The 14,723-nt window shown below is 39.4% G+C and overlaps 1 protein-coding gene across 1 annotated transcript; it reads left to right on the forward strand.

Moving 5' to 3' along the window:
• The first annotated feature begins 1,380 nt into the window (after positions 1–1,380).
• Positions 1,381–3,584, forward strand: LOC125541470 (ubiquitin C-terminal hydrolase 12-like). The gene is made up of 5 exons (XM_048704879.1): positions 1,381–1,650; positions 2,603–2,677; positions 2,758–2,841; positions 2,927–3,103; positions 3,444–3,584. The coding sequence occupies exons 1-4, from the start codon at positions 1,564–1,566 to the stop codon at positions 2,966–2,968; spliced, it is 288 nt and encodes a 95-aa protein (XP_048560836.1). The 5' UTR covers positions 1,381–1,563; the 3' UTR covers positions 2,969–3,103; positions 3,444–3,584.
• The last annotated feature ends 11,139 nt before the right edge of the window (positions 3,585–14,723 follow it).

Below are 14,723 nucleotides of genomic sequence, written 5' to 3' on the forward strand. Positions count from 1 at the left end.
ATTGCAATTTATCATAACATCGAAAAGAGTCAATATAAGAGCTTTTCAGCAAGTCCACATACTCAACTATCATTTAGTATTTCACAATTGCTAACACTCACGCAATACTTATGGGTATGAAGTTTTAATCGGACACAGAGAAAGATAGGGGCTTATAGTTTTGCCTCCCAACCTTTTACCTCAAGGGTAACGTCAACAATAATGCTTTATGAAAACTCACATGCAATTATATATATATATATATATATGTATATATATATAACACTATTCTAATCCCAGGATTAGAATAACTATTTGGATCACAGCCAACCCTTATACAAGCCCGATGGGACATTTCCAAACTCCCGAAAACAAAAAAAATGATCGGCCCATGCCCAACCCCCACCCCACCTACCGCACTGTAGGATCCCTCGACCACCTCCTGCCGCCACCCCCGACCCCGACGCACCTCCTGCCGCCGGCCACCCGACCCCAACGCCCACCCGCTGCTGGCCACCGGAGCCGCCGCCCCCACTCGCGAGCTCCGCCGCCTCCTCCTTCCCGCACGCAGCCTCCTCCTCCCGGCTCGCCGCCGCCCCCGCATCGTCCCGGGTCGCCGCCAAGGTTCCCAGTCCCCTCCACCCGTCGCAGCTTCCGACGACGCCCATGTCGCCGCTCCTCGACCACCGACGACGGACGCATCCATCCTCCTCGGCCGCCACGACCTTCTTCCTCTGCCGCTGTGACGTTCCTCCTCTCCCATCGCGACCTTCTTCCCTCCAGTGCCTCCCCAGATCGGTGACTCGATGAATGTTCCCCCACCTGTGGCCCTCCCCTGTGCTCACTTTCTTCCCTCCGCCGCCGGCATGAGAGCCGCCCACGCCACCCTGCACTGCCACCATCCTCCTCCCGGCCGGCCTCCCGGCTCCACTGTGCGGAACAAAGCCGCCGCACACCACCTAGTCATCACTACCGCCTCTCTTCCTCCATGCTGCCGCCGACCCTCTTCCTCCATACTACTGCTGCCCCTCTTCCTCCATGCTACTGTCGCCTTCGACTCTGCCCCCACACCCAGGGTGTCCGCGTCGAGCTGCCCTCTCTTCTACTAGTAGTGCACACAAGCTGTTTGTGTATATGCCTTGAACAAAAAATCCTCTCTGAAAATTAGCAATCAACCAATCTCTAGCCAATATTAGTGCCAAAATTTGGCATGCCAACTTTTGGCATCAAACCAATTATGCTATTGGTTGTGTTCTATAAAACAAAAAAAATACAGCCTGGTTGTGAGTAGTTCCTCAAATGCAGGTGGACGAACTTTTAGTCATTGTACCACATTTGTTTTTAAGTTACTTTGTCATTCACTGAAAGAAATGCTTAACTGTGTCTCTAATACTCCAATATTTGACATTGTTGCGTTCTGCCCACCATCCAGCATAAATGATGGAATTGGGGGCAAGGCAATTATTGCTAAGAAAGATTTCCTTGGTCTGCTTCTGATAGCATATTTGGATCTCTAGTTAACCACATGCTTGATATTTATCCTGATTTCCACAGCAAGTTTAGAATTTTGGAGAACCTTTCTTTATGGTTATTTGTGAGGATGAGACCTTATCTTCTATTAAAGAAAGTTTACAGAAAAAGCTTAAGGTCTCAGATGAGGATTTCTCCAAGGTAAAGAGGATTTTTCCATGGTTTCTGCAGCATATATTGCGATGTATATAAATATGTGGTTTTATTTTTTTTGCTATAGCGGCATAGTGCATCCGTGTCCGCCGCCCAATCTTCGTTAGATGTGATGTTATTGAGATATGTGTATGCTTACTAGTTAGAATATTTAACAGCAGTCAAACATCAAATATCTGAGTTGGCATTTATAGCCCAAGGTCTCACTCGGGGCTTAAGAAACACAGTTAGCTATCAAATTTTGGTTGGTGCTCATAAAATGATTATGAAAAGCGTAAGATTTTTCTTTTTTCTGGTAGGTTTTTCGTTAGCGGCTTATCACCTATATATTTCGATGTGGAACTTTAAATATTCCGACACATACTGTCACAAACCTTGGTTCATGAATTCTTAGGTGATTGGGGATATAATGGAGGTTCTTAATTTCATCAAAGCGCTCCTCTGTGTTTCGAAGTCTAACAATCTAAAATAAATAACTAAATTATGCTTCTCTAAATTGGTGTTAACCTAATTGGGAAGGTACTCCTTCCATCCCAAAATAAGTGTCTTAACCTTAGTACAACTTTGTACTAAAGTTAGTACAAAATTGAGACACTTATTTTGGGATGGAGGAAGTATTAATACTTATTGGAAGATAGCGGGGGTCCATTCCAACTGGCAACTACTCCCTATGGGCTAGGACATGAGTTGCTTATCTGCATGACACATCATCCACAATGCATATAATTAATCGACTGCATTGGTCTAAGCTTGGCAGCAATCTCTAGAAAATTAGGCTTTGTCCATTTGAAGTTGTTGGGATGCTTTAAACATGATACATACTATCTTTTTATTTCTCTGAGGCATGTTTATCTTGCATTTTGTATGTGGAGCTGACACCTAGTGCAAACATTGGTTAAAATGTACTTGGCCGGTGCTAACAAATGTTCTATTTGAACAGTGGAAATTTGCATACATATCCCTTGGTTGCCCAGACTATTTTGAAGATTCTGACACTTTAGCCACGAGATTTCAGGTACTACGATGCTAGTTATCTACTTGATGAAGCGGATTTTGTAGCTCTTAATTTGATTTCAATTGTATAAACTTGTTTAGATAAACATGTATGGAGCTTGGGAGCAGTATCTTGGACTGGAGCACCTAGACACAGCGCCAAGAAAGGCACATAGTGCTAACCAGGTACTTGCTGCACATTGTTGCGACTTGTGCCAATAATATTAGGCATGTTGTCTGGAATTTTGCTAATTTCATATTTTGTGCGCAGAACCGCCATTCATTTGAGAGGCCTATAAAGATCTACAACTAGATAGTTGTGAGAAGCAGGAGCGACGTCCTGCCATGCAATACCACAAAGCAAGTGGCTGAAAGTGAAATTGCTGGCTTTAATAAATTGTGTACCATATGATGGCAGGACTGGTTTCTCAAGTTAATGACGGAGCCTGTAAGCTAGCATTTCTGCGCACTCTGCCCTGGATATATAAAGTTTGTGCAGAGATGACCCATTGAACCATCACCTTTTAGTAGATAAGGTGGCTGTTTTTCTTTTCTTGCACTAGGTGCTCTATACAGTCAAATAGTTGGTTACAGGAGAAGTTCATGTATAGCGACAACAACAAAGTTCATGTTGTCATAAAATAAAGTCCATGTATATGGAAGTTGATGATTGTTGTGTGTATGCAGGGGGCACACAAAAACCTGTGGCTGACAAGTTTTCCTGTTATTTAGCCACAACAATCTTTCTTGACCTCTTTGACAATCTTTTACCTTGTTATATCTTGCAGATAGTCGATTGAAGGGTGTTTTCCTTGAGAGTGGAACCTCAGAGGTAATAAAATACGGACAACACCTTCGACATGGCAATATCTTCTTGCAACTTCTATTGAACTTAATACCAAGATAGTAGCCATTCTTTCAACTTTTGGACTTCATTTGTAAGAACCATTCCAGTTTCCTAACAACATCTCTGCAATATTTTAGGAATTATCGCTTCTTCTTCCACAGCCCGAGAGATCAAAGGCCATTGTCGACAAAGCTAAGCTCAAGAGTGCAACTTCAGTCGATGATATGCATTAGAGATTGCGAGAAGCTCTCACTAGTCTGGCTCTTATGTTTAACTTGTGTCATCACATATGACCTCTTCAGTTTGGGACAACAGCTTCTTTTGAAAAGTCACAACTACGATGACAAATAATGCGGCCATAGTATCTATTCTATGCGTGGTTTGTAATTTTCTTAGATGCCCCTTGGCCTTTAACACATAAACTTTGGTACTTGTGGCATATTGTTTGTTATAACTACGTCTGCACTGCTTGTTTCTTCCCAGCATCTCCTTGGTTGCTGTAATGTTGCTTCGTTTTGGTTATAAAATATATGTGGTCTAATGTTTGTTATATGTTTGAAAGATAGTGCAAATCTGGGTGGGGGTGTTCCTCACATATGCATGTTCTCGACATAGTTGAAGCTTCATAGGAATTTTTCCTTTTCAAATGTTAGAAGTTCACTTGTGCAAAAAAGGCTCCTTAACCTCATTTACAGGAGAAAGTAGACATAAATCTTGAGGTTCAAATTTTTAAACTACAATTGTTTGTGTCTGAAAGAACAAGTGCACGCAAGTTCAGAATTGGTAAAATTAGAACAAACATCAAAACTAAGGAAACCTTCAAAAAAAGTTTGTTGAACCCCCCCCTTATTTTGAAAGTTAGCGCTAAAAAAATCCATGAAGTTCAAATAAGTTTAAATTAAAATAATAGATAACAACTCACATTTACAAAAATAAGGATGTTCCATTTTTAAAAAATAAAAAGGAGCCTCAAATTTAAAAAGGCGAGCAGTTCAATGTTAATATAACAATAAGATTTTTCTCGTGTCTAAAAACTGAAACCAAGAATATTTTTTATGGATTTAATGCCTAGAGCTTCAAATTTTAAAATACGAAGAAATTCAATGTTTATTAGAAACCGTATGAAGATCAAATTAAAAAAGCATCTCTTACAATTTCATATAGAAGGAATTATCTTTGTTAAAAAAACTTAGAAGTTTATTTTTAAAATACGGAATAGGTCGACGTTTATTAAGAAACTAGGATTTTTCCGTTACTATAAGAAATAACACCAAGTCCAAATTGAAAAACCAAGAAGTTCAATTTTTAAAATAGAATACCTTAATGTATATGAAAAACCTAGATTTTCCTCGTTAGTAAATAATAAACCAAGAAGTTCAATCTCAAAAAGTGGAGTGGTTTCATATTTATTACAAAAACTCAAATTTTTCCTGTTGCTAACAAAAAGATTCTTCTCCCCGTAGTTGTTATGCATCTACTATAGAAAAAATACATCGACCGTAGAAGTTCACATATTGCTGGGAAGGAACAACTATAGCTCTCTCTGTGGCACATGTTGTGTTTAGAGAGGCACGATTTTGATTTTGATTTTGGGCTTGGATGTACAAGGTGTATGATGAAGGCGAGACAACTAAGTGAAGTCCATTTGGACATGTGAAATTCAGTGAGCCGTATGAAAGGGAATAAGATCGTTTGTTTATTTGGCCCCCATTTGTACATCGGGTTATCTAATTTCTTGTTTTGTATTGTTTCATGAAGTTCAATAGTACACATTGATGCAAAAATGTGCTTTTATTATGTTGGTTTAATGTAAAAAACAAAAAAACATGAAGCCCCGAACAAGTTCAAAAACTACGACCTAGAGACGTCCAAAACAACGAGAAGTTCAACTACTACAAATGCGTTCCAAATGAGAATAAAAAAGTTAGAGCGGTTCGATGTCTATAAAAACTCAGATTTTTTACTTTACTAAAGATAAGCAAAGAGAAGTTCAAATTGATAAGAGCCAGAAGTTCACGTACTACACTGTGTGCATTTTGTATTAAAAAAGAATGAAAAAGAAAATGCTAAAAATTTTGTTGCTAGAAGTTCAAGTGCTCTTCCCGAGAAAGTTCAATAATTCTTGTGAGAGAGGTTGAACAAAAATATGTGACAAAATCTCAGGTAAAAATAGCGGGAAGTTCAACTGCTTTCTTTCAGAAGAGAATAAAAGAATACAAAATGAAAAGCCTAAAAGGTTTGTTGCAAGAAGTTCACGTGCTGCACCCTGCATGGTTCAAAAATTATATTTATGAGATGTCCGTCGTTCATTTACATGTTGTTTTAAAAAGCAAAAAACAACGTTGTTTTGACATTTTAAAAACTGCTCTCAAACGGCAAGGAATTTGTAACACATGTCTACATGAAAAACCTGTTGCGACTCATAAACTTTCCACCGGGTATATTATGTGCTACATTCTGATGAACGGTTTAAAATTTTCATGTATACCATTTAAAACACGGTTTGATGTATTCGAAAAATTCTTACGTGTTGAAAGAAGTTCATAGTGAAAAAAACGAGAAGTTCAAGTACCGCAAGGAATGCATTTCAGGGGAGAATAAAAGTATAGAAAATAAAAGCTTAAAAGGTTTGTTGAAACAAGTTCAAGTGCTCTGTCCGGACTAGTTCAAAAATTATTGCGAGAGAGGTTCACCTTGTATTTCCATGTTCGGTTTTTTCCGTATAAAAACCGAATACAATTCTTTACTCAAAATATAAAAAGGTGAAGTTCAAATTAAAAAAACAGAGAAGTTCGAAGTTTATTAAGCCTAGGATTTACCTGTTCAAAAAAATTAAAAACACAACGCCATTTTTTGCACTTTTAAAAACAACTCATAAACGAAAAAATGGTTGCTAGAAGTTCTAGTGCTCGGCGAGGAAAAGTTCGAAAAAATCTTGTGAGAGAGGTTCACTGCGTATTTAGATGTCCAAAAATACATAAAAATATATGTTGTTTTTTGTGTTTTAAAATAATTCTCTCAAACCAGAGAGAAGTTCAAAGTGATAACAACCGGAAGTTGACGTACTACATGGTGTGTATTTCATATAAGAAAAATACAACAAAGTGAAACAGAGTGAAGTTCAAACAGACATGCCTGAGAAGTTCAACTACTTCACGCAGTGCATTTCCATTCGCGATGAAGGCAGAAATCATGATCTCATCAGTTTCTAATTTACTTTAAAAAGACGGGAATATCATTTGTGTAAGTTCAACTCCTCGGTGAGATAAAGTTAAAAAATTATTGTGAGAGAGGTTTGTACAAAAGGAAAATATCATTTGTGTGACATTGACGGATGTATGAGGAAATTACAAACAAAAATATGTCACAGAAGTTCAACGTGAAAACAGCAGGAAGTTCAACTACTATACTGAATGCATTTTAGAAGAAAATCTTTTAAAATCGTCGCGAGTATGAAAAAATGATCAACACAAGAAAGTTACGTGTTTACAGAAGCTTTCCATCGGTATATCACTTGCTCAATTCCGGTGAGTGGATGGAGAGCTGCGAGCAAAAAAACCCATGAAAACGGAGTGAAGTTCAAGTACACACGCCGAAAAGTTCAAGTTCTTCACGCGGTGCATTTTCGACGAATCTATTTCGCGATAAAAGTACAACGTATGATCTCACCATTTTTAAAATTACTTGAAGACTGCTGGGAATCAGAGAAAACCATCAACATGAAAATGTTTCGCACTTTCTGTAGCTTTTCAATGGTATATTATTTGCCCTATTCCGATAAAATTTGTAGAAATTATGGCAAAAATATGTCTATAGCCATTTTCAAAATTGACTTAACATAGTAAGGAATTGAGAGAAACAATATATAGAGAAAAGTTTTGCATTTCCTCAGTCTTTCCAACACCATATCAGTTGCTGCATTCAGACGTACGATTAAAAAATTAGCTTGAAAATACAACTCAGTGGAACTTGTACCGTTTTCTAAATTACTTTTAAACCATTAAAAATTAGAAAAAACTCTCAATATGAGCAAGTAGAGCATTTTCATAAGCTTTCCAACGCCATATCATTTGCCTCAATTGGATTAGCTGTTTATAAATGACATCGAAAATATGAACTCGGCTGTTCGGTTTGCGAAATTTTACGATTTTCCAAATTACTTTTTAACCGTAGGGAATTAGAGAAAAATTTCAACATGTGGAAGGAGTGGTTTTACAGCAGCTTTCCAACGCCATATTGTTTGCCTCATTCCGATAAACGGTTTAGAAATGCGATCGAAAATACGATTCACGTTTTTTGTTTGAAGGAAAAACGGTTTTCAAAACTGCTCTTAAACCGCTTACATTTTGCCAAAATTTTAACTTGGGTCATGATACTGGTGTCCATAGCTTTCCAACGGTATATCACAAGCCCCATTTGGGCAATGTTGGCGGAAGTTCAACCTAGCACTCGGAGAAGTTCAGGTCGAACAACTCAGGCATTTAAATTGCAAAAAATGCAATTTCATCACGACCCGAGAGCAAAATCCGCCAACGAGCGAGATTTCTATTTAAAACCAGTATTTACTTGCTAAAAACGTTTCTAGATTGCACTAACATCATATAGAACATGACTAACCAGAATAATTCGCGGGGAAAGCCACGGTTGCGAAGATAGCCCGAAGGTCGGGTTCGTACAGAGGGAAGTTCAGGCGCGTTAATTAGGTAGTTCAGGTTGTGATCAGAATATTATTCTGATCCCGTGATCAGAATAGTGTTCAGGCTCGTTAAATAGGACAACACTATTCTAATCCTGGGATTAGAATAACTATTCTGATCAGGTTCAGCTCTATATAGGCGCGACACCACGCTCCCGAACCGGTGCACCCCGATAAAGAAATAGCCCACCCACCACCCGCAGCCCACGATCCTCTCCCGCACCACCGGGGCATCCATCCATGCTCAATCCCCACCCATCGCCGCCGCCCTGATCCTACCGCGCCGCCGCTGGCCCTAGCTCCGGTGCACCGCAGCCGTGCCGTAGATCTCCGCGCGCCGCCGCAGACCACCACATCCAGTGCCAGATTAAGATGCAGCTCTCCCTCCTCCCAGATCTAGGCGTCAAACCCAACCCCTTGGGCCACCGGATCCCGGGGTCACCGGTTGAGCACAGCGCTGTCACTACCCGTCCAAGCCTGCGTCGGGAGCCAAGCTCCTCCTCGCAGCGTCGGCGCGGCTAACGGCCTACATCCTCGACCGCCCTTGAACACGCCGCTCCGGCCTTCTTCCACACAGCCGGTGGCAGCTCCGCCTACCACCAGTTGCCCTGTGCTCCTTCAGTTCATCGCGGTCATCCATTACAACACCATCCTCCTCCATCGACGCCTACATCCTCACCGGTGGCGCATCCTTCCTCCCCGCAGCCTAAAGCAATTCACCGCCTCCCCATCCCTCCGTCCTCGACCTGCAGCTGGGGGAGGTCTCGACCTGCAGCTGCAGGATGTCTCGACCTGCAGCTGGTCACGTGTCCCGCTGCGACCCACTACACCAATTACAGCCGGCTCCCCCTATCATTTCCCTCCTGACCTTCGTCTCCGTCTAGAGCGATGAGCCCCTGTGAGCAGTGAGTTGTTGTCCATGTCATCCTCAGCCACCCTCGATCTTGCAAGATAGGTCACTGCCAACACACGGATCCGATGCATACATGCCAATGTGTAGCTGAAGAAGATAAAAGAGGGCGCACGCAAAACAGAGTGCGAGAGGTCTACCTCTCCTTGCTGTTCTTTTTTTAATCGTGGTGCCATCAATCCATCTGCATCGAGGCCATCATGACGCAGCAGTTGCGTTCGAGACTGGCTACATCCTCAGCGTCGAGGTCTGCATAGCAGGTCGGACTATGAAGCAGTAGCAGCCAGACTGAAGAAAAATAGCAGGTTGATAGATTCTCCCTCATCCAGAGGGGATGCAGGCCACCGCCTCATGTAGCAAAGGTCTCCTCGGCCTGCACACTCATCTCCGCGCTGCATCATCATTCCATTCTACGCTCACCTCGCCTGCCAAGTGGAAGTTCAGTGTCTCCTGCAAGGTCTGGTCACCTTCGTGTTCATGTCACTGCGAGATGCCGGGCCGCGGCGTCCAGCCGCACAACAGAGTACATGGTGTACATGTCGAGAGGACCACGCCGCTGGTGCCTAGCGTCACCAAGCTCCTCTCAAGTGCAGCCTCCCAGAGCTGGCCTGGCCATGGTCCGCCGGGCGCCTGAACTTGAAGAGAGCCTGGACTTTTGTAGCTCGGGTTGCTGCATCGAGTTGCTATCTTCTGTATGAATGAGTAGAGAAAAGTCATAGAAAGGAGAGAGATCGAGGAATAAAATGTGTGGTGCTGGTTACTTCTAGGAGATAAGATCCGTTGGTGTAAAAACATGCATCGCTTTGTGTATAAAAATGACTATTTGTTTGCAAAAAAGCATACTGCTGGTGCTACTTTCATTCTATGGATAGTGCACTATTTTTTTTCAATTGATGGGTGTTGATCTTGCGGGAGTTACTACCAAAACACAACTAGCCAAACAAAAAAGACGTTTCAGAAAATAGAATCCCAAGTTCAAAGGATGTTGTTGAGCAAATTCATGCACTTAGGAAAACATAGTTCGAAAGACGTTTAATAAAAAAAGACAGTTTGGAGACGTCAAATAGGGATGTTTGGAAAATCAAAACACTACAAAAAATAAATAAGTCGAAGTTCATATCTAAAAAGATGGGGAGGTCAAAAGCACTACAAACATAAAAAAAAATCTTCGTCGGCAAGTAACATCGAAAGTGATTTTTTTTACCAGTGAGGTTCAAATGAGACACAAAAGCTTCGCCAGAAAGATATAATTTAACAAATTGTTTAAAGAAATGAAGTACAAAAACAAGAAAACGTGAAGTTCGGATTATTCAACTTTTACGAAAAAATAAGATATTCTCCGTTACTATAAGAATAATACAAATAAGTTCAAATTAAAGCAACGGAGCGATCTGATGTTTATGTACCAAGAAGAAAACTTGCCTCACTGAGAAAAATGTTAACTTTGAGAATGAATAAATTGGAGAGTTCAATAATACGAAAAAATAAGATATTTTCTGTTACTATAAGATTATTTAGTTTAAAAATGTGTTGTCTAGTTCTAGTTCTATACTATTTTTTATGAAGTTCAATAATATCTGCAGGGGCAGAAAAATTGGGGTTTTGATATGTTGGTTTCAGTTTGAGAAATGTTCCAAAAAAATGCAAAAGAAAAATAGAGCAGGGGTTGCACAAAAAATAAAAATGACAAAGTTCAAATTAAAATAGAGAAGTAATTCAATGTATACGAGAAACTCAAATAACTACCGTTTCTAAGAAAAAAACTATGAAGTTCAATTTACAAAAAAATGTTTACTTCTTATTTTAAAACATATTTCCTTTCTAAGAATATGACTAAGAAGTTGAAATTAAAATAATAGAGAAGTAAGAAGTATAGAAAAAACTCAGATTTGTTCCAGGAAGTTCACGTGCACCTCCGTGCACGGTTCAGAATTTATATTGTAGGACGTCCGACTTCCAATTACATGTTTTACAATGAAAAAAAAATGACGTTTGGCCTTCAATTGCGTGTAATTCGACGCTTACACAAAAATGTGATAGAAGTTCATAGTGAAAACAACGAGAAGTTCAAGTATTGCAAGGAGTGCATTTCAGGTGAGAGTAAAAGTATTGAAAAATAAAATCTTAAAAGATTTGTGGAAAAGAAGTTCAAGTGTTCTGTCTAGGGAAGTTCAAAAATTCTAGCGAGAGAGGTTCACCTTGTATTTCCATGTTCGATTTTTTTCCATATAAAAATCCAATGCAATTCTTTACTCAAAAATATAAAAAGATGAAGTTCGAATTGATATAACAGAGAAGTTTGGAGTTTATTAAAACATAGGATTTACCTGTTCAAAAAATAAAAAACACAATGCCATTTTTTGCACTTTTAAAAACAACTCATAAACGAAAAAATGGTTGCTAGAAGTTCAAGTGCTCGACGAGGAAAAGTTCAAAAAATTGTTGTGAGAGAGGTTCACCGTGTATTTAGATGTCCAAAATACATAAAAAACATGTTGTTTTTTGTGTTTTAAAAAAATTCTCTCAAACCAGAGAGAAGTTCAAAGTGATAACAACCGGAAGTTTAGTACTACATGGTGTGTATTTCATATAAGAAAAATACAATAAAGTGAAACAGAGTGAAGTTCAAATAGACATGCCCCAGAAGTTCAACTACTTCACGTAGTGCAAAAAACAACACGTCAAAAATAGAGTGAGGTTCAAACAAACATGCCCGAGAAGTTCAACTACTTCACGTAGTGCGTTGCCATTCGCAATGAAGGCAGAAATCATGATCTCATCATTTCTCTAATTTACTTCAAAACAACAGGAATATCATTTGTCTAAATTCATGTCCTTGGTCGGAAAAGTTCAAAAAAAATATTGTGAGAGAGGTTTGTACAAAAAGAATATCATTTGTGTAACACTGCCGAAATGGATGAGAAAATTGCAAACAAAAATACGTCACAAAATTTTAACATGAAAACGACACAAAGTTCGACTAATATAGTGAATGAATTTGAGATGAAAAACTTTTAAAATTGTCGCGAGTACGAAAAAACGATCAACACGGGAAAGTTGCGTGTTTATAGCAGCTTTCCATCGGTATATCATTTTCTCAATTCCGGTGAGTGGATGGAGAGCTACGAGCAGTGGATGGAGATCTATGAGCAAAAAAAGCACGTGAAAAACAGAGTGAAGTTCAAGTAGACATGCAGAAGTTCAGGTTCTTTATGTGGTGCATTTTCGAAGAATCTGTTTCGCGATAAAGGCAGAACGAGTGATCTCTCCGTTTTCAAAATTACTTGAAAAGGGCTAGGAATCACAGAAAACCATCAACATGAAAAAGGTTCGCATTTTCCTTAGCTTTTCAACAGTATATTATTTGCCCCATTCCAATAAAGTTTGTAGAAATTACAACAAAAACATGTTTTTAGCCATTTTTAAAATTGACTTAAAACAATATGAAATTGGGAGAAACAATATATACCAAAAAGTTTCGCATTTCCTCAAGCTTTCGAACACCGTATCATTTGCTGTATTTCGACGTACGGTTAAAAACAGATCCAAAATACAAACTCGGTGGAACTTGTATTATTTTCTAAATTACTCTTAAACCGTTTAAAATTAGAAAAATCTTTCTACATGAAAAAGTAGCACATTTTCATAAGCTTTCCAACGTCATATCATTTGCCTCAGTTGGATTAGCCGTTTAGAAATGACATCGAAAATACGAACTCGGCGGTTCGGTTTGCGATATTTTATGATTTTCTAAATTACTCTTCAACCATAGGGAATTAGAGAAAACTTTCAACATGTGGAAAGAGCGGGTTTCCAGCAGCTTTCCAATGCCATATTATTTGCCTCATTCCGATAAACGGTTTAGAAATGCGATCGAAAATATGATTCACATTTTTTGTATGAAGAAAAAACGGTTTTCAAAACTGCTCTTAAACCGCTTACATTTTGCCAAAAATTTAACTTGGGTCATGATACTAGTATCCATAGCTTTCCAACGGTATATCGCAAGCCCCATTTGGGTAATGTTGGCGGAAGTTCAACCTAGCGCTGGGAGAAGTTCAGGTCGAACAACTCGGGCAGTAAAATTGCAAAAAACGCAATTTGATCATGACCCGAGAGCAAAATCCGCTAATGAGCGAGATTCCTACTTAAAACCGGTATTTAGATGCTAAAAAACGTTTCTAGATTACACTAACATCATATAGAACATGACTAAGAAGAATAATTCGCGAGAGAAGCCACGGTTGCGAAGATGGCCCGAAGGCCGGGTTTGTACAAAGGGAAGTTCAGCCGCGTTACTCAGGCAGTTCAGAATAATATTCTGATCACAACCTGACCTGCCCTGCTAGTAGTACGTTGAACTTCCCTGTGAACTAGGTTGAACTTCCGCCAACATTGCCCAAATGGGGCTTGCGATATACCGTTGGAAAGCTATGGACACCAATATCATGACCCAACTTAAATTTTTGGCAAAATAAAAGCGGTTTAAGAGCAGTTTTGAAAACCGTTTTTTCTTCGCACAAAAAACGTGAATCGTATTTTCGATCGCATTTCTAAACCGTTTATCGGAATGAGGCATATAATATGGCGTTGGAAAGATGCTCCAAAACCGCTCCTTCCACATGTAAAGTTTTCTCTAATTCCCTATGGTTAAAGACTAATTTGAAAAAACATAAAATTTCGTAAACCGAACAGCTGAGTTCGTTTTTTCGATGTCATTTCTAAATGGCTAATCCAATGGAGGCATATGATACGACGTTGGAAAGCTTATGAAAATTCGCTACTTTTCCTCTTGAAAGTTTTTTTTTCTAATTTTGAATGGTTTAAGAGTAATTTAGAAAATGGTTCAAGTCCTACCGACTTCGTATTTTCGAGCTAACTTTTTAACCGTGCATCCGAATGCAGCAAATTATATGGCGTTGGAAAGCTTGAACAAATGCGGAACTTTTTGGTATGTATTGTTTCTCCCAATTCTTTACGGTTTTAAGTCAGTTTCGAAAATGGCGAATAACGTATTTTTGTCGTAATTTCTACAAACTTTATCGGAATGGGGCAAATAATATACCGCTGAAAAGCTACGGAAAATGCGAAACTTTTTCATGTTGATAGTTTTCTCTGATTCTTAGCCGTTTTCAAGTAATTTTGAAAACGGCGGGATCATGCGTTCTGCTTTTATCGCGAAACAGATTCTTCGAAAATGCACCGCGTGAAGACCCTGAACTTCTCGGCGCGTGTACCTGAACTTCACTCTGTTTTTCACATGATTTTTTTGCTCGTAGGTCTCCATCCACTGCTCGTAACTCTCCATCCACTCACCGGAATTGAGCAAGTGATATACCAGTGGAAAGCTGCTGTAAGTACATAACTTTCCCGTGTTGATCGTTTTTTCATACTCGTGACGATTTAAAAAAAATCATCTGAAATTCATTCAGCGTACTAGTTGAACTTCATGCTGTTTTCACATTGAACTTCTGTGACGTATTTTCATTTGTAATTTTCTCATCCATTCGTTAGTGTTACACAAATGCTACTCCTTTTGTACAAACCCCTCTCACAATAATTTTTTTAACTTTCTCCGACCGAGGACTTGAATCTTACACAAATGATATTCCTGT

Source organism: Triticum urartu, chromosome 2, assembly GCF_003073215.2.
Source record: "Triticum urartu cultivar G1812 chromosome 2, Tu2.1, whole genome shotgun sequence".
Taxonomy (NCBI): Eukaryota; Viridiplantae; Streptophyta; class Magnoliopsida; order Poales; family Poaceae; genus Triticum; species Triticum urartu.